Source organism: Elephas maximus, chromosome X (assembly GCF_024166365.1).
Source record: "Elephas maximus indicus isolate mEleMax1 chromosome X, mEleMax1 primary haplotype, whole genome shotgun sequence".
NCBI lineage: Eukaryota > Metazoa > Chordata > Mammalia > Proboscidea > Elephantidae > Elephas > Elephas maximus.
This window is the reverse complement of record NC_064846.1, coordinates 137,226,179-137,252,559: the sequence shown is the minus strand read 5'-3', so window position 1 is coordinate 137,252,559 and position 26,381 is coordinate 137,226,179. Positions and strand designations below refer to the sequence as shown.

Sequence of the window (26,381 nt, the reverse complement as noted above, 5' to 3'; positions counted from 1 at the left end):
ATTGCTATAAATTGATCTCTGAGGACTGCTTTTGCTGTGTCCAAAGGTATTGGTATGGTGTGTTTTCATTCTCATTTGATTCTAGAAATTTTTTAATTCTATCTTTGATTTCTTCTGTTACCCAGTAGTTTTTAAAAAGCAGGGTATTATTCATTTTCCATGTATTTGATTTTTTTTTTCTTGCTCTTCCAATTGTTAATTTCTACTTTGATGGCGTTGTGATCAGAGAAGATACTTTGTATTATCTCAGTGTTTTGGATTTTGTTGAGGGTTGCTTTGTGGCCTAAGATGTGGTCTTCTCTGGAGAATGTTCCATGTGCATCAGAAAAGAATGTGTACTTTGCAGCTAGAACCTTGAAATCTTTTTATGGTTTTCTTTTCTATACATCTATTGAAATAAGAAATCAGTACATGATGAAGACTTAAGTTGTACATACTACACACACACATATAATAAATTACATTTTATATTGTTTTTCTTTTTAAGGGAGAAGATGGGGAAAGTATTTGGGGGAAATATTTCCCTTTATTAAATACTCTGTTGGAAGATATTCTTGGAGTGAATTAGCATCTACTAGTCTGTTTTTTTTTAGTCTGTTTGATTAAGCAGGAAACTGTATATGTATAGCTGGCATCTATATTTAAGAAATATTTACATAAGAACCATGATCCTTTGGTTCAGCCAGTATTTACTGAGGGCCTACTATGTGCCAGACACTGGGTATAGAGCAGTGAATAGAACACACAAAAATCCTTGCCCTCATGGAACTTGCATTATAATATGTTAGACAGTGATAAATTCTGTGGAAAAAAGTAGTTCAGGTTAAGAGGAATAGCTCCAGGAAGAATTTTTATTAGGGTAGTCAGGGCAGGCCTCAGAAAGAAGAAGACATTTCAGCAAAGACTTGAAGGATGTGAAGGAACTAGCCATGTCCTCCCTGGAGGAACACATTCCCTCAGACACCTGCCTGGCTAGTCTCTACTATGAGTAGTCAGTGCCCTTGCACAACCAGTTTTTTAAAATATTTTAATGCCCCTAGGGGAATAGCCAGTCCAAAAGCCCTGAGGTAGGAACATGCCTGGTGTATTCAAGGAAGAGCAAGGAGGCCTATATGGCTGTTACGAGTGAACGAAATGTAGAGTACTAGTAAATGAGTTCAGGGAGCTAATAGGGCCAGAAGGGGCCTTGTAGACCACTGTACAGACTTTTGCTTTTCCTCTGAATATGATGGGATCAAGATAGTTGGAGGATTTTGAGCAAAGGAGTGACATGATCTGCTTCTGTTTAAGCAGCATCTGGGAACTGTGCTGAGAAGCAACAGTAAGAGAACAAGGGTGGAGCCCGGAAGACCAGTTAAGAGGCCATTGCAATACTCAAGAGTATTGGGGTGAGATATAATGGGGCTTTGAGACAGGGAGATAGCAGTGGAGGTGGAGCAATCATATTGTGTATATATTTTGAAGGAGGAACCAAAAAGCATTCAGTTAAGTAATAATAATACATTTATTTAAATACTTACAATCTAAATTGTACTTGCTGCTTAGATAAAAGGCACATTTAAAGTTTCATAAATATTTATGTTAAATTCAACAAGCAGATTCTGTTCAGTAGCGAGAAAAGCACATGGCTAGTTGATTACAGTCACTTCTTTGACACCTTAACAAGGAATGATATTCAAAATATTCGGCTACTGCTATGACAGGTACTGAGCAAGTCAGAAGAAGAGACACTGACACAGGACTGTTGCATTAACCCAGATTGTGGGGAGAGCTAGGGGCAGCATGGAGGCTGGGGTTAGGAGGACTGGAATTAGTGCTGTTTACTAATTGATTCAGAAGTATTTTAAAAATTTTAACAGCTGATGTGGCTGTACGTACGAGTGGATAGCAGCTAACTATCAGTCTAATAACCAGTACGTTAGTTGAGTTTGTTCTCAAAACAAGGATTATCTTCCCCCATACCATTTGCGATTGTAAGGGGGGAAAAAAGACCCTTATTATGTGCTCAAACATAACAGCCTCAATATGCTTATTTCTTCATTGAACAACATCTAGATTTCCCCCAACAGAAGCTCACTGCAGCTGAGTATATGTCCCATAAAAAAAAAAAAAAACATTGCCATCAAGTTGATTCCTACTCATGGTGACCCTGTAGGACAGAACTGAACTGCCCCATATGGTTTCCAAGTCTGTAATCTTTATGGAAGCAGACTGCCACATCTTTCTTCTGTGGTGGGCTCAAACTGCCAATCTCTCGGTTAGCAGCTAAGCACTTAACGACTGTACTGCCAGGGCTCTGAGTATATATAGGCAATTTCCATGTTGATCTATCTCACTCTTGCATTCCAGCTCTCCACTGAGTGAGAGAAAAATAGAGAACAAGAGAAATCCTTCTGGTTAAATAAACATAAGATGGCACAGTAGTTTCCAATGCACGCTTGCTCTTTCATGATGAAGGGAAGAAGTATATAGGGTTAGATGATGAACAAGGTATCAACATCCTGATTTCTCCCATTTCTCAGATTCTCATTGCTTCAGTGGTCTTTTTCTGTTTACAGCATGTAGGAATTAAGTTTTTAAAATGAAAAACTCATCAAACATGAAAGTCTCTAACTTGACCTCAGCAATGATGTAACCTGTTAATTTTAGGTTTGATATTTTGAACCTCCAGGGTATATATTGCATTTTAATGACTGTATAATATTAATTGGCCCATTAGTGCTCAATATTAACAATACTCCCAGGACTCCTGTTGGAAAATTTTCCATTAACATAATTGCCCCTAAAGAACTTGGTCATGTTTCAGTGGAGAACTCCATGTGATGAAGAACTTTTTGAAGAGAAAGTGTTGAAAACTGACCTAAATTAATTTATCCATTTGACCTTTGTCATAGCCTTTTGATAAACATTGATAAAAACAAACCAAACCCACTGCCGTCGAGTCGATTCCGACTCATAGCAGCCCTCTAGGACAGAGTAGAACTGCCCCATAGAGTTTCCAAGGAGCACCCGGTGGATTTGAACTGCCGACCTTGTGGTTAGCAGCCATAGCTCGTAACCACTACACCCCTAGGGTTTCCTAAACATTGATCATCTATGGCAATTAGAGGAATTGGTGGCTATATACTTCCTGCTACATGTATTATGTGTTGAAGAATAATCAAAGACTAAAAATAGTCTGTATTGAAGCTGAGTTGATCAGTCTGCTAGGCAAGTGAGTGCCACATCTCTTTGGAGTGAGTTGATCAAAATCTCCTCAAATGTCTAATATGAGGACTAGATATAGAGCAACAAGGAGGGAACTCCTTCCTGTATAACATTAAAAGTTTCATTCCACCATATTTTGATCAGCCAGCCTTCTAGATGGAAAATATTGGGATACAGGGGGAAAAAGTTGGGGTAGAGGAGGTAAGTGGTGGTTGAAGAGAGGGGATGTTAAGAGTGAGGACAAACGTAGGACCAAACAGTTCTAATCTGAGAGTATGAAGCTTGCCAAATTCTTATACACAGTTCATGGAAGATCGGGTGTACCTGTATCACTTTCTTGTTAACTGTATATTAGAACACTCACTAATTTTGCCAGTGAAAAAGTATTTCTAACATCTTTTGTGCTAATTAACAAACCTGCTAGTATACATTTTAGATAGTGATTTTTGATAGTAAGTTTCAGAGTTATATGGACTCCTGATGAGTTCCTTCAATGCATAATAAGCTCCTCCTAAAGTAATACACACAAGGAGCCCTGGTGGCACAGTGGTTAAAGCATTCAGCTGGAAACTGAAAGGTCAGCAGTTCAAACCCACCAGCCACTCCTCTGGAGAAAGATGCAGGCAGTCTGCTTCTGTAAAGATTTACGGCCTGGGAAAAGCCTTTGGGACAGTTCTACTCTGTTCTATAGGGCCTCTATGAGTTGGAATTGACTCGATGGCAATGGGTTTGGTTTGGTTTTGGTGAAGAAACACACACGAATGTGTTTATACTGAAGTATATTTATATGGCAATATTTTAAAGTAATTCACAGTTCATATAATATTTCTTTCATTTTTACTTTGTGGACAGGAGCATGGTTTTGATAATTCCATGGGTTTGGCTGCCATTGAAAGCACCTCTGAAGACCTCACAAAGCATCATCGCAGAAACACTTCGGGCACACCTTCCATAGCAGTATCCAGAGCCTCCCTCTCCTCAGGTAAGTATATACAACATATCTACTCCATAGTATAAAAATGACTAAATCAGATGGAATTGATGGATTAACAGCCATTTCATCCCTTAGAAAACAATCATCCATTTTCTGACCCATAGTGGTAGGCCCATTCCATGAGAATGGAAGAGCCAGGTGATGCCTTCAGTCTCTTGCATTCATGAAAAATCCATTTATTGAGTGTCTATTCTTGCCAAGTTTCAGAACTATACCAGAACAAAGGAGTATAGGAAATACAGTTGGCACCAGCATACATTTAATGGCAGATAGGGACACTTTCACAGAGTTCAGGGAAGTGGTAGATCAAGTGATATGGTAGTCAGAAGTTCCCTATATCGAGACAGATAAATCATTCTAAGGTGTAAACAAGGAATTATTTGCAAGCGGCATTGAGGTATTGATAATAATTACTTTCATTTTGTGGTACACTGAAATGCATCATTCATTTCACTTGATCATCACAATAACCATGGAAAGCAGGTATTATTTATATTGCAATTTTATACCTAAAAATAAGAGAACTCTTTAGAGAAACTTGTCATAATTATAAAGTTTATGTCCTGTGTGTAGAATTAAAACCATGGTAAAACCCTCAACAATTTGCAGAAAGCCTAAGGCTGGATTCTGTGTGCTGAGTTGGGGAGTCTCTCCTAACCAACCAGCTCCCAAAGGTTTTCTAAATGTATATGGTAATTGCTGCGTTTTGTTCAAGAGTGGAAAAGTGGTTTGCCTGTTAAATGAAAAATTTGAAACTAGACTAGAAGCCATCATATAGAATCTAATTCTATTCTACAGCTCCTGTTTATTGAGCACATACTTTGTCAGGCACTATGCTAAGCATTTCTGCATTATCGCATTTACCATGTGAAACTTAAGTTCTTGATTCGGAGATGATAGTCTTAGCTGTTCTTGTCAATCTTTCTGATTTATAAGCAACAGTATCTTTCTCAGCAGAGTTTTTATATAGAACTATTCTGTAGAAGTAACCTACCTGTGACTTGGTAAGCTGTCCACAGCATTACTGAGGGGTGCATTGTCCTTTAACTTATATTTTTTAAACTGAAAATAATATGTTCTTCTACTGATGGAATGTTCTGTTTCCTAAAGAAATAGAACCACCTCTCAATTTAGCTATATTCGCCCCCTTTTTGTGTGAAAGAAACTTGCTCTATCATTATTTTAAAAGTAGCAATTTAGAGGTGGGGCCAAGATGGCTGACTAGGTAGAAGCTTCCACGGATCCCTCTTGCAACAAAGGCTCAGAAAAACAAGTGAATCGATCACATACATGACAATCTATGAACCCTGACCATCAAACACAGAACTAAAGAGTTGACCTGAGTGACAGGGGAGTGAAAAGCCGCGCCCTGAAGCAGCGACCACTTCTGGAACCGGCGTCCCATGCCACAGCCTTGAGCCCTCGTGGTTCCCTGGTGCCAGAGAGGTGGGGCTGATTGCGGCTTACTGAGATGGGGCAAGCACGGGACGCAACCTCAACCCCTAAGCCCTGGAGTAACCTCGGTAGAGACTCAGCCAGCGCAAGCAGGCTGCACATTGACACGGCTGACAAGAGAACGAGCAACCACGGGGAAGCAGCGACTGTTTTCGGAGCCTGGAGCCACCGTCCCAGTCAGAAAACCTTGGCGCCGGGCTTTGCACTAAGTGCAGAGGAGCTGAGCACGGCTTCCTGAGATGGCGCAAGCACAGGATGCAGCCCTAGCCCCCTGAAGTAACCTCAGGGAAAACCCAGCCGGCACACGCAGGCTGCACAATGACGCAGCTGACAGGAGGAGAAATCACCAGGAAGCAGCGATTGGTTTTGGAGCCTGGAGTGCAGTGTCCCAGCCAGGAAACCTTGGTGCTGGGCTTTGGACTAGGAGCAGAGGAGCTGACCTCGCCTTCTGAGATGGCACAAGGCCTGACTCTTGGGGCAGTCTCAACCCAGCAGGGCACACAGGCTACACACCCCTCGGGAATCTCAGATAAAACAGTCATCACCAAGCAAGATAAGTAACTTTGTCTAAATTGCAGCGGGCTGCTCTCTCCTATCTATCCCTTCCCTCCCTGCCCCAGGCAGCTTCATTAACATTGGAATTTCCTTGGCCAGAGAGTAACCTGCTGTGGGGGGTGGGGGCTCCTAACCCATTCTCCTGGCCTGAGAGAAGCAGCTACTAACAACCCAGGAACAAAAAATTCTTCCCTGACTTCCCTAAACTGGAATAAAAATACAGAACCAGCTCCAGCCACGCATATGAGATCCACAGTCTTTGGCTTTCATCCCTACAGGGAACGAGGTGGCTATTATAATGCAAAAGCAATTCTGATAGAGATCTGACTGTAATTGTTTTAGCAGAGCACTGGAAAGACAAGTTTTCCAGGTCTGATATCTCTACCTATTAAACAGAGCCCTCATTGATCCACAGTGGGGAACTGAGGGCTGAAGCTCCACCCAAACCACCTAGCCACCTGCCAAACGGGTCTGAGGATACTGACGCCTACCAGTCTTTAGGGGTACAAGAATTGGGTGCCTAAGGTACAGCTGCAGAGCCCACCCACCAAAGTGCTTTAGGAATAGAGACACACCTACCTCACTGGCACGTGGGGGAAGGCTGTCAGCATCCTGCCCTCCTTGGAGTGTGATGCCCTGCCGCTATTAGAATCTGGTGCACACAACTATCACCGCTACTCCTCTAAGTTAATAGGTGACAGTCTACACCACACACTTGGTGACCCAAAATCAGAACACCTAAGCTGATTCTATTCAAGAATAGTGAGTGGACTCTTAGGCATATGTATCTCGTAATAGCCCAAACCAGCTGGTAATAGGACATAAGTGATTCAAAGGCTACAACAATCAAGACAGCGCAATCTAGTAGCCCATCTGGGTACATTGAAACAAAACAAAGCAAGATGAGACACAGTGAGCAAATATAAAATAAATCATTACAATATCTTATAGATGGCTCGGAGACAGCAGTCGATATCAAATCACATAAAGAAGCAGACCATGATTGCTTCTACAAATCCCCAAATTAAAGAATCAAAATCTTTCCCAAATGAAGGTACAATCCTGGAATTGCCAGATGCAGAATATAAAAAACTAATATACACAATGCTTCAAGACATCAGGGATGACCTCAGAAATGAAATAAGGCAATCTACAGAAAAAGCCAAAAAACACACTGATAAAGAAGTTAAAGAAATCAAAAAGATTATTCAAGAACATAGTGGAAAAATTAATAAGCTGCAAGAATCCATAGAGAGACAGCATTCAGAAATCCAAAAGATTAACAGTAAAATTACAGAATTAGACAACTCAATAGGAAGTCAGAGGAGCAGACTCGAGCAACTGGAATGCAAAGTGGGGGAGTTGGGGGATAAGGCAATTGACACCAATATAAGAAAAAAAGTTGAAGAAAAATCCAATAAAAGAATTTAAAAAAATGAAGAAACCCTAAGAATCATGTGGGACTCTATCAAGAAAAATAACTTCCGTGTGATTGGAGTTTCAGAACAGGGAGGGATAACAGAAAATACAGAGAGAATAGCTGAAGATCTGTTGGCAAAAAAGTTCCCTGGCATCATGAAAGACAAAAGGATATCTGTCCAAGATGCTCATCGAACCCCATATAAGATTGATCCAAAAAGAAAATCACCAAGGCATATTATTAACAAACTTGCCAAAACCAAAGATGAAGAGAAAATTTTAAAAGCAGCCAGGGATAAAAGTCACCTACAAAGGAGACTCAATAAGAGTAAGTTCAGACTACTCAGCAGAAACCATGCAGGCAAGAAGGCAATGGGAGGACATATATAGAGCACTGAAGGAGAAAAACTGCCAGCCAAGAATCATATATCCCGCAAAACGCTCTCTCAAATATGAAGGTGAAATGAAAACATTTGCAGATAAACACAAAAAAAAAATTTTTTTTTTTTAAACACAAGCTTAGAGAATTTGCAAGAAACCAAACCAAAGCTACAAGAATTACTAAAGGAAATTCTTTGGTCAGAAAATCAATAATATCAGATACCAACACAACACAAGTTCACAGAAAAGAACATCCTCACATCAACTCAAATAGTGAAATCACAAAAACAAAATAAGATTAATTTAAAAAAAAAAAGAAAAGAAATGCTGAAAACAGGGAATCATTGAAGTCATTATGTAAAAGATTACAATAATCAAAAAAGGGGGACTAAATACAGGAGGCATAGATCTTCCATATGGAGAGGAAAACAAGGTGATAAAGGACGATACAAGTTAGGCTTTTATTTAGAAAAATAGGGGTAAATATTAAGGTAACGACAAAGAGGTCTAACAATTCCATAATTCAAAATAAAAACCAAGAAAAACATAATGACTCAGCAAACATAAATTCAACTGCTATGAAAATGCAGAAACACAATTTACAAAGAAAAACTTCTCAGCACAAAAAAGTGGAGAAATGAAGTTGTCAGCAACACACACAAAAAGGCATCAAAATGGCAGCACTAAACTCATACTTATCTATAATTACACTGAATGTAAATGGACTAAATGTACCAATAAAGAGACAGAGTCTCAGGCTGGATAAAGAAACATGATCCGTCTATATGCTGCCTATAAGAGACACACCTTAGACTTAGAAACACAAACAAACTAAAACTCAAAGGATGGAAAAAAATATATCAAGCAAACAATCAAAAAAGAGCAGGAGTGGCAGTATTAATTTCTGACAAAATAGACTTCAAAGTTAAATCCACCACAAAGGATAAAGAAGGACACTACATAATGATTAAAGAGACAACTTACCAGGAAGATATAACTATATTAAATACTTAAGCACCCAATGACAGGGCTGCAAGATACATAAAACAAACTTTAACAGAATTGAAAAGTGAGATAGCCACCTCCACAATTATAGTAGAAGACTTCAACACACCACTTTCGGAGAAGGATAGGACTTCCAGTAAGAAGCTCAATAGAGACACGGAAGATCTAATTGCTACAGACAACCAACTTGACCTCATAGACTTATACAGAACTCTCCACCCAACAGCTGCAAAGTATACTTTTTTTTCTAGTGCACATGGAACATTCTCTAGAATAGATCACATATTAGGTCATAAAACAAACCTTTGCAGAATCCAAAACATCGAAATATTACAAAGCATCTTCTCAGACCATAAGGCCATAAAAGTAGAAATCAATAACAGAAAAATCAAGGAAAAGGAATCAAATACTTGGAAACTGAACACTACCCTGCTCAAAAAAGACTGAGTTATAGAAGACATTACGGAGGGAATAAAGAAATTCATAGAATGCAATGAGAATGAAAATACTTCCTATCAAAACCTCTGGGACACACCAAAAGCAGTGCTCAGAGGTGAATTTATATTGATAAATGCACACATACATAAAGAAGGAAGAGCAAAAATCAGAGAACTGTCCCTACAACTTGAACAAATAGAAAGTGAGCAACAAAAGAATCCATCAGGCACCAGAAGGAAACAAATAATAAAAATTAGAGCAGAATTAAACTGACTAAAGAAATACAGGAAAGGAAACAAATAACCCAAATAAGAAATGAGATGGGCCATATCACAACAGACTCAATTGAAATTAAAAGAATCCTATCACATTATTACGAAAAATTGTACTCTAACAAATTTGAAAACCTAGAAGAAATGGATGAATTCCTAGAAAAACACTACCTACCTAAACTAACACAATCAGAAGTAGAATACCTAAATAGACCCATAACAAAAAAAGAGATTGAAAAGGTAATCAAAACACTCCCAAAAAAAAAAAAAAAAAGCCCTGGCCTGGACGGCTTCACAGCAGAGTTCTACCAAACTTTCAGAGAAGAGTTAACACCACTACTACTAAAGGTATTTCAAAACATAGAAAAGGATGGAATACTACCTAACTCATTCTATGAAGCCACCATATCCCTAATACCAAAACCAGGTAAAGACACCACAAAAAAAGAAAATTACACACCTATATCCCTCATGAACATAGATGCAAAAGTCCTCAACAAAATTCTAGCCAATAGAATTCAACAACATATCAAAAAAATAATCCACCACGACCAAGTGGGATTTATTCTTTTTTCTTACCCAAGGTTGGTTCAATATTAGAAAAACCATTAATGTAATCCACCATATAAATAAAACAAAAGACAAAAACCACGTGATCTTATCAATTGATGCAGAAAAGGCATTTGACAAAGTCCAACACCCATTCATGATAAAAACTCTCAGCAAAATAGGAATAGAAGGAAAATTCCTCAACATAATAAAGGGCATTTATACAAAGCCAACAGCCAACATCATTCTAAATGGAGAGAACCTGAAAGCAGTTCCCTTGAGAACGGGAACCAGACAAGGATGCCCTTTATCACCACTCTTATTCAACATTGTGCTGGAGGTCCTAGCCAGAGCAATTAGGCTAGACAAAGATATAAAAGGCATCCGGATTGGCAAGGAAGAAGTAAAATTACCTCTATTTGCAGATGACATGATCTTATATACAGAAAACCCTATGGAATCCTCAAGAAAACTGCTGAAACTAATAGAAGAGTGCGGCAGAGTTTCAGGTTACAAGATAAACATACAAAAATCACTTGGATTCCTCTACAACAACAAAAAGAACATCGAAGAGGAAATCACCAAATCAATACCATTCACAGTAGCCCCCAAGAAGATAAAATACTTAGGAATAAATCTTACCAAAGATGTAAAAGACCTATACAAAGAAAGCTACAAAGTACTAGTGCAAGAAACTAAAAGGGACCTACATAAGTGGAAAAACATATGTTGTTCATGGATAGGAAGGCTTAACATAGTAAAAAAGTCTATTCTACCAAAAGCCACCTATATATACAATGCACTTCCGATCCAAATTCCAAAAACATTTTTTAATGTGATGAAGAAACAAGTCACCAACTTCATATGGAAGGGAAAGAAGCCCCGGATAAGTAAAGCATTACTGAAAAAGAAGAAGAAAGTGGGAGGCCTCACTCTACCTGATTTTAGAACCTATTATACAGCCACAGTAGTCAAAACAGCCTGGTACTGGTACATCAACAGGCACATAGACCAGTGGAACAGAATTGAGAACCCAGATATAAATCTATCCACATATGAGCAGCTGATATTTGACAAAGGCCCAGTGTCAGGTAATTGGGGAAAAGATAGTCTTTTTAACAAATGGTGCTGGCATAACTGCATATCTATTTGCAAAAAAATGAAACAGGACCCATATCTCACACCATGCACAAAAACTAACTCCAAATGGATCAAAGACCTAACCATAAAGACTAAACAATAAAGATCATGGAAGATAAAATAGGGACAACGTTAGGAGCCCTAATACAAGGCATAAACAGAATACAAAACATTATTAAAAATGACAAAAAAAAACCAGATAACTGGAAGCTCCTAAAAATCAAACACCTATGCTCATCTAAAGACTTCACCAAAAGAGTAAAAAGACCACCTACAGATTGGGAAAGAATTTTCAGCTATGACATCTCCGACCAGCACCTGATCTCTAAAATCTATATGATTCTGTTAAAACTCAACCACAAAAAGACAAACAACCCAGTTAAAAATTGGGCAAAGGATATGAACACGCACTTCACTAAAGAAGATATTCAGGCGGCTAACAGATACATGAGAAAATGCTCTCGATTAGAGCAATGCAAATTAAAACTATGATGAGATTCCATCTCACTCCAACAAGGCTGGCATTAATCCAAAAAACACAGAATAATAAATGTTAGAGAAGCTGTGGAGAGATTGGAACACTAATACACTGCTGGTGGGAATGTAAAATGGTACAACCACTTTGGAAATTGATCTGGTGTTTCCTTAAACAGTTAGAAATAGAACTACCATACAACCCAGCAATCCCACTCCTCGGAATATATCCTAGAGAAATAAGAGCCTTCACACAAACAGATATATGCACTCCCATGTTTATTGCAGCAATGTTTACAATAGCAAAAAGCTGGAAGCAACCAAGATGTCCATCAATGGATGAATGGATAAATAAATTATGGTATATTCACACAATGGAATACTATGCGTTGATAAAGAACAGTGATGAATCTGTGAAAGATTTCATAACATGGAGGAACCTGGAAGGCATTATGCTGAGTGAAATTACTCAGATGCAAAAGGACAAATATTGTATAAGACCACTATCATAAGATCTTGAGAAATAGTTTAAGCTGAGAAGAATACATTCTTTTGTGGTTACGAGAGTGGGGAGGGAGGGAGGGTGGGAGAGGGTTATCTACTGATTAGATAGTAGATGAGAACTACTTTAGGTGAAGGGAAGGACAACACTCAATACAGGGAAGGTCAACTCAACTGGACTGGACCAAAAGCAAAAAAGTTTCCTGAATAAACTGAGTGCTTCAAAGGTCAGTGGACCAAGGGTGGGGGTTTGGGGACTGTGGCTTCAGGGGACATCTAAGTCCATTGCCAAAATAAATTCTATTAAGAAAACATTCTGCATCCCACTTTGAAGTGTGGCGTCTGGGGTCTTAAATGCTAACAAGAAGCCATCTAAGATGCATCAATGAGTCTCAATCCACCTGGATCAAAGGAGAATGAAGAACACCAAGGTCAAAAGGTAATTATGTGCCCAAGAGACAGAAAGGGTCACATGAACTAGAGACTTACATCATCCTGAGACCAGAAGAACTAGATGGTGCCCGGCCACAACCAATGACTGCCTTCACAGGGAGCCCAACATAGAACCCCTGAGGGAGCAGGAGAACAGTGGGATGCAGACCTCAAATTCTCATAAAAAGACCAGACTTAATGGTCTGACTGAGACTAGAAGAATCCTGGCGGTCATGGTCCCCAAACCTTCTGTTGGCCCAGGACAGGAGCCATTCCAGAAGACAACTCATCAGACATGATTTGGACCGGACAGTGGGTTGGAGAGAGATACTGATGAGGAGTGAGTTACTTGTATCAGGTGGACACTTGAGACTATGTTGGCATCTCCTGTCTAGAGAGGAGATGGGAGGGTAGAGGGGGTTAGAAACTGGCAAAACAGTCAAGGAAGGACAGACTGGAAGGAGGGAACGGGCTGACTCATTGGGGGAGAGTAATTGGGAGTATGTAGTAAGGTGTATATAAGTTTATATGTGAGAGACTGACTTGAGTTGTAAATGTTCACTTAAAGCACAATAAAAATTATTAAAAAAAATTTTTTAAGTAGCAATTTAGAATTGATTGACTCACATTTTATGTCAAATATAGGAACAGTGAATTCTGTGAATATTAAAATAAAGAAAGGTTAATGTTTTATTTTTTCCAAGCTTAAGGGCCTATCCTATGAGAAGTTTTCAAAGTCATAAGTAAAGCAGAAGCTGTAAACAGCTTAAAGCTTAGCATTTTGTAGTAGAATATTTAAACTTCTGTGATCAAAGAAGGAATGAACTTATCTGTGTTGATAATTCAGCCCAAGGCAATTTCCAAAATACCGTAAAAATGGAAGTGTGATAACATAAACAGCATGAAGTTACTGACTCTGATTGTTGCTTTCACTGTTATTGTGGTTAGGTGCCGTCAGTTTGGTTCTGGCTCATAGTGACCCTATGTACAACAAAAGAAAACACTGCCTGGTTCTGTGCCATCTTCAGAATTGTTGCTTTCATAGCACTATCTATGCCCTATGCCTAGAAGAATTGGAATAAAGATGAAATGTTTGCAATGAAAAATAAGACCTTCTAAGAAAATATGCTGATTCACATATCTCCTTTTCCCTTTCTTCCTCCAGACCAGAGTCCGTCCGAATTAGATTTGAGTGGATCGTTTTCAGAAGATGTAGAGGATGCTGTAAACTTAAGAAGGAAGTCTGTCACTGGGGCTTTAGGTAAAGACTTGGTAAGTTGAATGTGAAAGAGAGTCTCGTGGTCAGGAGGAAACAAGGGCATGATCTTGCTCTAAGATGTTCTACTTTTGGGTGATGATAAATTGAGAGTAAAGTAGGCTATATAATAATCTCCTCCTGTTAGTTCACTGTCAACATACAAAAGCAACTGAAGGAATCATTTAGAAAAGGTAACAGGTAATCATGTTAATAAGTGAAGATTACTATCGCTAAGAAAACACTTGGTGAGTTTCAATTGCTAAACCTGGGAAACAGAAAAAAAAAAACAAACCCATTGCTTTTGAATCGATTTCGACTCCTAGCAACCCTATAGAACAGAGTAGAACTGCCCCATATGGCTTCCAAGGAGCGCCTGGTGGATTTGAACTGCCAACCTTTTGGTTAGCAGCCAGCTCTTAACCACTATGCTACCAGGGTTTCCCTGGGAAACAAGGGGTCCTAATATTTCATAAACTGAATGGTACTAGATGTATCTGACTATTTTACATGAACATTTCTGTATCTCAAGTTGCCTCCACAAACTGCCTTCTTATCTGAAATTAAATTATGTGAAAATTAAGTTTCAGTGAACTCATTTGTAAAATGAGGTTGAATTAGATTATTGTTAAGATTTCTTCTAGCGCTGATATTCTGATATTCTGTTCTATAATTGCTATAAAAAATGTGAACTCCTTAGAAGAAAGACATAACACAAATGTTAAATGATATTAATATAGTTTTTCCAAAACAAGCTAGGAAACTTTGAGTTCTAAAACTAAATGTCATTTATTATAATATAAAAGATGGGGAAAGTAATTTAAAATCCACCCCCCCCAAAAAAGGCAATGTTGGTGGGAATAAAAGAAGAGTAGAGCCACTTTACAATAAAGTCCAACAATTTCTTAAAAAGTCAAACATAAACTTACTTTATGATCCAGCAATTTCATTCCTAGATATCTACCCAAGAGAAATGAAAGCATATATCCACACGAAGATGTGTGCATGAATGTTCATTGCAGCATATTCATAATAGCCAAAAAGTGAAACAATCTGGATGCCCATCAGTTGATGAATAGATAAATAAAATGTGTATTGCATTCCATAAAGTAGAATATTATTCATTAATAAAAAGGAAGAAAGTACTGATATATATTACAACATGGATGAATCTTAAAAACAATATGTTAAGTGAAAGAAGTCAGGTAAGACTACAAATTGCATGATTACATTTATGTGAAATATCAAGAAAGGTAAATCTCTAGAGAAATAAAGCAAATTAATGGTTGCCAGGAGGCTGGGGATGGAAGTGAGGATTGATTGCAAACAGGCATAGGGGAACTTAGTGGAGCAATGAACATGTCCTAAAACTGGATTCTGTTGATGTTTGCACTATAAATTTGCTAAAAAATCACTGAATTGGACACTTACGATGAGTAAATTTTATGGTATATAAATTATACTTCAATAAAGCCGTAAAAGTGCACATCAAGTGGAATAGTCAAAAGAAATTTGGCAATATATTGCTGATTCTTGAAGCTAGGTGAATGGATATGAAGATTTATTATACCAGTCCTTCTATATTTGTGTATGTTTGATTATTTTAATAATAAATTTTTTTAAGAAAGTACTGAGAATAGAAGTTTAAGTGCTAACAGTTGGGTTACTCAGAAAGAGCAAAACATAAAAATATAGAAGAGGGAATATTTGAAAAAAATAATGCCATGTTTCTCAGAATCAAAGAATATGTTTCAGTTTGAAAGCACCAAACACGAGGAATAAATAAAAACTCACACCAAGATACATTATAGCGAAATCTAACAATATCAAATATAAGAGAACATTCTAAAAACTTCTAGAGACAAATCTGCTTACATACAAATAAGCAAGGGTCAGATTGATGCAAGAATTTTCAATAGCAACACTGGGTACTAGATGACAAAGGAGGAGCCAAGATGGCAGATTAGTCAGATGTACCATACTGTCCCCCTACAGCAAAGACCCAAAAAGCCAAATGAAACAGATGTAAATAACAATCCTGGAACCCTGAACAACAAAAAAGAAGGATAAAGAATCAAATTAAACACTGACTGGAAAGAAAAATTGAACAAACACTGTAAACAAGGACAAACAGAATGGAGGGGCTCTTCCAGCCATCACAGCTCAACATGGCCATCTTAAGACAAAGCCAATAGTGACTCTGGGTGAGGTACACAGGGAGGCAACTTCACAGCATTCCATAGAGGCAGAGAAACTTTATAGACACACTTGGAGGGAAGCAAGCTGAGCAGATCATGATCCGGATCTAAGAAGGAAAACACAGAAAGGAGAGTGAGAATTACAAGGGTTCTGCCATCCACAGAGCAGGGAGGAAGCCAGATATACCCACAAGCGGTGATCCCTGACCTCTAGCGTGAGTGGTGCACACAAGGAGGTGTATCTGCGGCATATCAGTGCAAGCTCTCCCACCCAACCAGACCCTGGGTGGCTCACTCTCCAAGCACTAGGTTGGGGACAGGTCCTGACTGCTGGCTGCAGTGGACAGGAAGTGCCCTGGCACCTACATCTGCTAGCCTGAGAGGTGCACTCCCCCCCCCACCCTCCTGGTCGGAATCAACGGAGGGTCTCATATGCCAGCCACCCTGCCTGACCAGAGACCATATCGCAAGCCCATCCCCTCCCTGCCAACCCAGCCCCATCCACCACCCTTTCCTGCCCATTCAATGAGTGGTAGTAGGCATCCTCCAGCGCACACGGCCAGACGCCACCTTCTCTCCATCCTAGGTCCTGAGAGCATTGGCAACTGCCCATGTGCACACACACTACTGCCCACCACCCACACCCCGCCCAGCCTGGTGGGAGGTGATGGCAAGCAACTGCTTGTGCACCCACCCACGGCTCCCTCCCCCTCCCCCTGCCTGGCAACAGGCAATGGCAGCAGCATGGTTGTGAGCTCCCACTTGGCGAGGGGCAGCAAGCGCGCAACCATGCGTATGCCAGCCAATCAACCACCCCCCCATCTGGCAGGCGATGGTAACCAGGCCCCCACTAGCCAGCAACACTTGCCACACCTGCCCCCCAATCACTCAGCAAGTGACACTGCCTGCTCCTATGCTACTGGACCAATGACAGACAGTGGCCGATCCCCAACCAACCCTCTCTCAGACGTTCCACAAGACCAGCAAACAGAGATCCATGCTCACACACCCAGCTGCTTCCCCACCCACCTGGTGACAGGTGGTAAGTGCTCCATTGTGGCCAGACTAGTGACCAGAGTAGCACGCCTGTCCTGCCTGTCTGGATACATCAAAAGAAAACAAAAAAATCAGGAAACAGCAAACAAACATAAAAAAAAAAAGAAGTCCCGCCTGCCTGGGTACATCAAAACAAAACAAAAAATCAGGAAACAGCAAACAAACATACAATTAATAAATACAATAACAGCTTAATGCCTTGGAGACAAAAATATCAAATCACCTAAAGAAGCAGGACAAGATGGCTCCAGCAAGTGATCAATATAAAGAACCAGGAAACTTCCCTGAGGAAGAAATGGTAATGGAACTACCTGATAAGGATTTTGAAGTATTTATGTATAGGGTTCTGAAAGAGATCAAGCAAAACACAGACAAAACTAAGGAAAACACTAGAAGAATTCAGGAAAACAATACAGGAACAAAATGACAAAATAAATAGACAATTAGAAACCATGCAAAAACAGCAAGTAGAAAGCCGGAAGATTAACAATAAAATTTCAGAAACAGATAACTTAATGGAAGGACGTAGAAGAATCAAGTCAATGGAAGACAGAATCAATGAAATAGAGGACAAATCCCTTAACGCTGCTTTGTTTGAAGAAAAATCAGGAAAAAGAATGAAGAAAAATGAAGAAACCCTAAGGGTTATATGGGACACTATCAAGAGGAATAATTTACACATGATCTGAATTCCAGAGCAGGAAGAGACAATAAAAAGCAGAGAGAGAATTTTTTAACATTTCCTGGCAGAAAACTTCCCCAATATGAAAGGTGAGGAGATATCCATCCAAGAAGCACAATGCACCCCATACAGGATAGATCCCAAAAGAAAATCACTAAGACATGTCATGATCAAACTTTCCAAAACCAAAGAAAGAACAAAGGACAAAGAAAGAATCCGGAGAGCAGCTCAGAAAAGACTAAAGCTCACCTACAAAGGGGAACCAATAAGACTAATAAGACTACGCTCTGAATTCTCAGCAGAAGCCATGCAGGCAAGAAGGCAATAGGACAACATATATAAAACTCTGAAAGAAAAAAATTGCTGACCAAGAATTATGTATCCAGAAAAATTGTCTCTCAAAAATGATGATGAAATAATGAAATTTCCAGATAAACAGAAATTAAAGGAATTTGTAAAAATCAGACCAACCTTACAAGAAATATTAAAGGGAGTCCTTCAGACAGAAAACAAACAACATAATTCAACAACCTGAGATTAAGACACATGACAGCATCAGCCAGATACCAAACCAGATAAAAAAAATTCTCAAAAATAAAATAAAGCTACACTAAAAACTGGGAACCAGAGACGTCAATCTGTGATGACAGTTTCAAAACAAAAAGAGGGAATAAAGAGTGTAATTCTAGAACTTCCATAGGGAAAGAATTCAAGGTGATATCAAGAAATAAAAGACTGCTTTAAACTTAGGAAGATAAAAGTAAACTTCAGGATAACCACAAAGACAATTAACAAACCTACTCATCAAAATAAAAAAGAAGAAAATAGTAAAGATTCAGTAAACACAATCAACAACAACGAAGGAAATGAAAAGAAAATCCACAAACAAAAAGAACGCAGCACAGAATATTATGTGCAACAAAGAAATCATCATTACTGCAAAAAAAAAAGCATAATAAAATGACACCAGTGAATTCATACCTATCGATAATCACACTGGATGTAAATGGTTTAAATGTATGAGTAAAGAGACAGAGTGGCAGAATGGATAAGAAAACATGACACAGCAATATGCTATCTACAAGAGACACACACCTTAGACACAAAAATATAAGTAAACTGAAAATCAAAGGATGGGGAAAAATATATCAAGCAACCAGTAACCAAAAAACAGGAGTGGCAATATTAATCTCAGATAAAATAGACTTTAAGTCAAAATCCACAATCGAAGATGAGGAAGGACATTATATAATAGTAGCAGGAGACTTTAACACATCACTTTCAATGAAGGGCAGAACAACTAGAACGAAACTCAGCAAAGATACAGAAAACCTAAATATCACAATCAACCAACTTGACCTTTTATTGTTGTTGTTAGGTGCTGTCGAGTCCATTCTGACTCATAGTGACCCTACAGAACAGAGTAGAATTGCCTCATAGGGTTTCTGAGGAGAGGTTGTTGAGTTTGAACTGCCCACCTTTTGGTTAGCAGCTGAGCTCTTATCCACTACACCACCAGGACTCCAACTTGACCTCTTAGACATGTATATACATATACACTTCACCCAACAGCAGCAAAATACACATTTTTTTCCAGTGCACATTGATCATTCTCTAGAATAGACCACATTTCAGGCCACAAAGCAAGCATCAATTAATACAAAAAAAAGAAAAATACAAATCATCTTCTCTGATCACAGTACTGTCAAATTAGATATCAATTTCAGGAACAACAAGGAGAAAAATCAACTACACGGAAATTAAATAACACTTTGCTTAAAAACAACTGAGTAACAGAAGAAATAAAAGATGAAAAAAATCGCTAGAATCAAACGAGAATCAAAACACAACAAACCAAAAACCTTTGGACAAAGCAAAAGCAATGCTTAGAGTCTATAGCAATAAACACACACATCAAAAAAGGAGAGGTGGGGCAAGATAGCTGAGTAGTCATATGCTTCTGGTGATCCCTCTTACAACAAAGACCCAAAAAAACAAATGAAATGATTATATGTATATGTATAACAAACTAGGAGCCCTGAACACCAGAGGCAAAGTTAGGAAATAGGACTGAGCAGCAGGGGAATGGAGAGGAGGTTCAGAAGCGACAAGGAGTTGCCAGACCTGACTCACCAGGGACTCGTGCCCCTCAGGCACAATCCCCTGGGACGATTGCAGCATGGCTGGCGGTAGCATTTGGGATGCAGTTTCCTCAGGGAGAGACAGCGAGCCACACAGTCTGCTCACACTTCCGGAACCAAAGAAGAACAGCATTCTCGGCAAAAGCTAAATACTTGCATTTGTTTTACCATGCCCCCAGCCCCCAAGCTGGCTTCGGTGGCTGTCTAATTCCCTGGGCCTGGGATAGGTCCTGCTGCTCATCCTGAGCCATTCTCCCGGCCTTGGAGAAGGAATAAATTTCACAACTGGGGGAAAAGATAATCTGCCAGCTCCACTAAGCTGGGGAGCTCAGGACAGAAGTGGCTTCTGCCCAGGCAAAAACGGTCTACAGACTTTAAATACCTTTCACCCCTGCATGGACCTGTGTGGGCCCATTTCAGGAGATTAGGCCCTTGTTGGCAGACTGCAACCGTGTATGTGCTTGAGAACTGACTTCAACTGTTTCAGCTGTGCAATGGAGAGGTGGGTTTTTCATGTTTGACACCACTTTGCCTTTTAAATACGGTCCTCACCTACCCACATAAGGGGCCTGAGAACTGATGGCTCCACCCACATCACCTAGCCACCCATGACAAGGGTCCAAAGATAAGTGGTGCCTTCTAGTCCTTACAACCAAAAGCATTGGGTGCCCATGATCCGGCGGCAGAATCCACCCACCTGTATGCTCTAGGGAACAGCGACACACATTCCTTACAACTGGAGGGCAAAGTGCCCTCACAGACACTTGGAGGACAGTTCTCAGCCCCCTGTCTTGTTCAGAGTGTGACCCCCTTCTGCAACCAGATACCTGTACCTACACCAACCACCCCTACCCCTCTAAGACTGTAGGACAGAGCGTGAAACACAAACTTGATGACCAACTACCTGGACACATGAGCTGAATCCATACACAAAAAGCAAATGGACTCCTAGGCTCATATACCTGGTAACAGCTCTAGCCATCTCGTGACAGGATGTTCGAATTTCAAAGGTCCAAATACTCAAGCTAGCTCACTCAAGCAGCCTATTTGGGCATATCAAAATAAAACAAAGCAAGAAGTTAGAATGCAGTAAGCAAACATAAAATAAATTAATACAATAACTTATAGATGGCTCAAAGACAACGGTCAATATCAAATCACATAAAGAAGCAGACCGTGATCACTTCAACAAGCTCTCAAAATACGGAATTAAGGAAACTTCTGATGAAGATATCTTCCTAGAATTACCAGATGTAGAATAAATACAAAAGATTAATATACAGAATTCTATAAGAGATCAGGAAGATCAGGCAAAACACAGAACAAGCCAAGGAACACAGAGATAAAGCAGTCGAAGAAATTAAAAAGGTTACTCAAGAGCATAATGAAAAATTTAATAGGCTGCAAGAATCCATACAGAGACAGCAATCAGAAATTCAGATTAACAATAAAATTACAGAATTAGACAATGCAATAGAAAGTCAGAGGAACAGAAATGAAGAAATGGAAAGCATAATTAGTGACACTGAAGATAAAGCACTTAGCGCCAATATATATGAAGAAAAATCAGATAGAAGAATTAAAAAAAATGAAGAAACCCTAAAAATGATGTGGGACTCTATCAAGAGAAATATCCTACAAGAGATTGGAGCACCAGCACAGGGAGGGTTAACAAAAAATACAGAGAGAATTGTTAAAGATTTCTTGGCAGGAAACTTCCCTGGAATCATGAAAGATGAGAAAATATCTATCCAAGGTGCTCATCGAGCTCCACATAAGGCAGATCTCAAAAGAAAGCCACCAAGACATGTTATAACCAAACTTGCCAAAACCAAAGATAAAGAGAGAATTTTAAGAGTGGCTAGGGATAAACGAAAAGTCACCTACAAAGGAGAGTCAATAAGATGAAGCTCAGACTACTCCTCAGAAACCATGCAGGCGAGAAGGCAACACAATGATTTATATAAAGCATTGAAGGAAAAAAATTGCCAGCCAAGAATCATATATCCAGCAAAACTGTCTCAAATATGAAGGCGAAATTAGGACATTCCCAGATAAACAGAAGTTCAGGGAATTCATAAAAACCAAACCAAAACTACAAGAAATACTAAAGGGAGTTCTCTGGTTAGAAAAGCAATAATATCAGATATCAACCCAAGACTAGAACATAAAACCCAGTACCCAGTGCCCATAGGACAGAGCAACCAGATATCAACCCATGTAGGGAAATGACAAAAATAAATCAAGATTAAAAAAAAGCTCAAAACATGGAAACAGCATTGTCACTATGTAAAAAATGACAACATTAAAACAATAAAGAGAGACTAAAAAATGTAGTTATATATCTTTCATATGGAAAGGAAGTCAAGGCGACATAAAGAAATAAAAGTTAGGTTTAAACTTAGAAAAATAGGGATAAATATTAAGGTAACCACAAAGGAGACTAACAACCCTTCACATCAAAATAAAATACAAGGAAAAATAAAGACTCAGCAGAAACAAAATCAACAACAACGAATCAGAGGAAAAGACAATATATAAAGATGAACTACTCAGCACAAAAATTTAAGTGGGAAAAAAAAACTGTCAACAACACACAAAAAAGGACATCAAAATGACAGCACATACCTATTCATAATTACGCTGAATGTAATTGGACTAAATACACCAGTAAGGAGATAGAGAGTGGCAGAATGGATTAAAAAAACATGTTAACAGTGAGAGGACTAGTATCTGCTTAGGAGGTTACAGAATGTCAAGCTTTACAGGAGATAGTTTGGTAGCTGGATGTATAGATAGGTGGATAGAGAGAGAAAGAAACAGTAATACTGTAAGTTATGACCTTTTAATACTATATGGATTTCCTTGTTAATTTGCTATAGCAAAATGTCCTACAGTGAATTGAAACCAGACCACTTATAGTTGCATCCAGCACTCCCTACCTTCCTCACTCTCAGTTGATTTTCTTCTTTCTTATTTGACTAAGAATATAGAGGCAAATCAAAGTCAAATTGTCTGGTCCTTCCATTACATTCATGAACCTGAGTTTATGTGGATCCATATGTTCTGCCTTACCTTTCACTACATCAGAAAAGCTCTCGGTGCAGTTATGACCAGCCATCCACTTTTTCACCGAGTTCCACATTTACTCAACTACGTGCAGCTCTCCGGGAGCTTTTCCTTCTGTCTTCTCTATAATAAGATTGTTCCTATTTATTAGATTATTTCTCTCAGCATAAACATGTTATAATAGTTCTCAATTTTTAGAGACACATCCCTCTTTACCTCTTATCCCTGCCAGCTACCATCCCATGTTTCTGATCTTTTGTCATAGAAAAATGACTTGAAAGACTGTCTACATTTAATATTTACGGTCCTCAATTCCTATCTCATTCTCTTTTGAACCCAAGATATACACATGCAAAAGCATGAAGTTGGACTGCTGCCTCACATAACATACAATCATAAACTCAGAATGGATCAAGGTCCTAAATGCAAGAGCTAAAACTAGAAAACTCTTAGAACAGACCTTTCATGACTTTGGATTTCATATAAAATATTTTGTGCATCAAAAGACACTATCAAGAAAGTGAAAAAAGAGTACCCGTAGAACATAAGAAAATATTTGTGAATCACATCTCTGATAAGGGCCTTGTGTCCAGAATAGAAAACAAAGTCTTAGAATTCAATAACAAAAGATAAACAACCGAATTATAAGACGGGCAAAGGAGTCAAATAAACATTTCCTCAAAGAAGATATACAAATGGCCAATAAACACATGAAAAAATGCTGAACACCATCTGTCTTTAGAAGGATGTAGATCAAAATCACAATGAGATACCACTTCACACCTACTAGGATAATAGGGCAGTTCTACTCTGCCCGTTAGGGTCGCTATGAGTCGGAATTGACTTGACGGCACTGGGTTTTTTTAGGATAATGATAAAAGCAAAAAATGATAAACCCCAGAAAACAAAAAGTGCATTTGAACCCTCATGCATTGCGCATGTGAAGGCAAAATCGTTCCCTACTGTGAAAACCTCTTTGGGAGCTCCTCAAAAATTTATCCATAGAGTTACCATGTGACCCAGATTTCCCACTACTATGTATATGTCCCTAAGAATTGATAATGGGTATTCAAACAAACACTTGTACATGAGTATTAATAGCAGCACTATTCACAATAGCCAAAGGTGAAAACTAACTAAATGTTCATCAACAAATAAATGAACTTGGCTAGGCTATGGAGTTTGGTTGTTTGGTCAAACACTAGTCTACATACATGTGTTTAAATCAGCGGGCCTTAAGTGAATCAGATTCCCTTCCATAATATAGATGGGCTTCAAAGGGAGTTTTCCATAGGGTTTATTCTGCCTCCAGAGTATAAAGAGACATTTTGCTAGAACTCTCTCACTCTTCACACTTTTTTGTCCTGTAGCCTGTCCTATAGATTTTGAAACATAAGATTGCAGTAGTTTTCAGCCCATCACCTGACCCACAGATTTTGAAATTGCCAGCTCCCGGCAATCACATGAGCCGATTCCTTAAAATAAAACTCTGTCTCTCACTCCATCTATCTATCTCTCTGTCTGTCTGCCTCTCTGTCTCTGTGTCTCTCTTCCTGCCTATCATATATCTGTTTATCTGTATGTCTCTCTGCCTGTCAACCTATCTGTCTGTCTATGTATCTGTCTGTCTGTGTATCTGTCTATGTATCTATGTATCTAATCTATTTATCTAATCTGTGTGCCTATCTATCTGCCTGCCTGTCTAATCTGCCCGCCTATCCAATCTGCCCGCCTATCTAATCTGCTCTCCTCTCTAATCAGACCACCTATCTAATCTGCCCGCCTATCTAGTCTATCCACCTATCTAATCTACCAACCTGCCTAATCTACCCACCTCTCTAATCTTCCTGCCTACTTTATCTACCTGCCTATCTAATCTACCTGCGTAACTAATCTACCTACCGATCTAATCTACCCATAATCATAAACTAATCATAAACTCAGAATGGATCAAGGTCTAAAACTAGAAAACTCTTAGAACAGACCCTCATGACTTTGGATTTGATATAAAATATTTTGTGCATCAAAACACACTATCAACAAAGTGAAAAAAGCCTACTCATAGAATGTAAGAAAATATTTGTGCATCATATATCTGATAAGGGCCTTGTGTCCAGAATAGAAATCAAAGTATTGGAATTCAATAACAAAAGATAAACAACCAAATTATGAAATGGGCAAAGGAGTCGAATAGACATTTCCTCAAAGAAGATATACAAATAGCCAATAAACACATGAAATGATGCTGAACATCATTTGTCTTTAGATGAAAGTAGATCAAAATCAAAATGAGATACCACTTCACACCTACTAGGATAATAATAAGAGAAAAAAAAACAGAAAACAAAAAGTGCATTTGAACCCTCAGGCATTGCTCATAGGAATGCAAAATGGTTCACTACTGTGAAAACCAGTTTGGCAGCTCCTCAAAATTTTATTCATAGACTTACCGTATGACCCAGATTTCCCAGTCCTATGTATATGTCCCTAATAATTGAAAATGGGTATTCAAACAAACACTTGTAAATGAATGTTCAAAGCAACACTATTCACAATAGCCAAATGTAAAAGCTAACTGAATGTTCATCAACAAATAAATGAACTTGGCTAGGCTATGGAGTTCGATTGTTTGGTCAAACACTAATCTACATGCATTTGTTTAAATCAGCTGGCCTTAAGTAAATCAGATTACCTTCCATAATATAGATGGGCCTCAGCAAATCAGTTGAAGACCCAAAGAGAAAAAAGGGAGTTTTCCATAGGGTGTATTCTGCCTCCAGACTCTAAATAGACATTTTGCTAGAACTCTGTCACTCTTCACACTGTTTTGTCCTATAGCCTGTCCTATAGGTTTTGGAACATAAGATTGCAGTAATTTTCAGCCCATCACGTGATCTACAGATTTTGAAATTGCCAGTTCCTGGCAATCACATGAGCCAATTCCTTAAAATAAATCTCTCTCTCTCTCTCTATGTATCTGCCTGACTGTCTGTCTCTGTGTCTTTCTCCCTGCCTATCATCTATCTGTTTCTCTGTATGTCTCTCTGCCTCTCTATCTGTCTGTCTGTGTATCTGTCTGTGTATCTAATCTATTTCTCTAAAAAAATTTTTTTTTTATCTATCTATCTGCCTGGTATCTAATCTGCCCGCCTATCTAA

At 38.9% G+C, this 26,381-nt stretch overlaps 1 protein-coding gene across 6 annotated transcripts in view; it reads left to right on the top strand.

Moving 5' to 3' along the window:
• Positions 1-26,381, top strand: part of SYTL5 (synaptotagmin like 5) — a 640,677-nt gene that overhangs the window by 237,107 nt on the left and 377,189 nt on the right. For all 6 annotated transcript variants that reach the window (XM_049873446.1, XM_049873447.1, XM_049873450.1 and 3 more), the window contains 2 exons: positions 4,060-4,189; positions 13,988-14,094. In XM_049873446.1, coding sequence (XP_049729403.1) covers positions 4,060-4,189; positions 13,988-14,094 — 237 coding nt within the window. The remainder of the gene's footprint in view (positions 1-4,059; positions 4,190-13,987; positions 14,095-26,381) is intronic.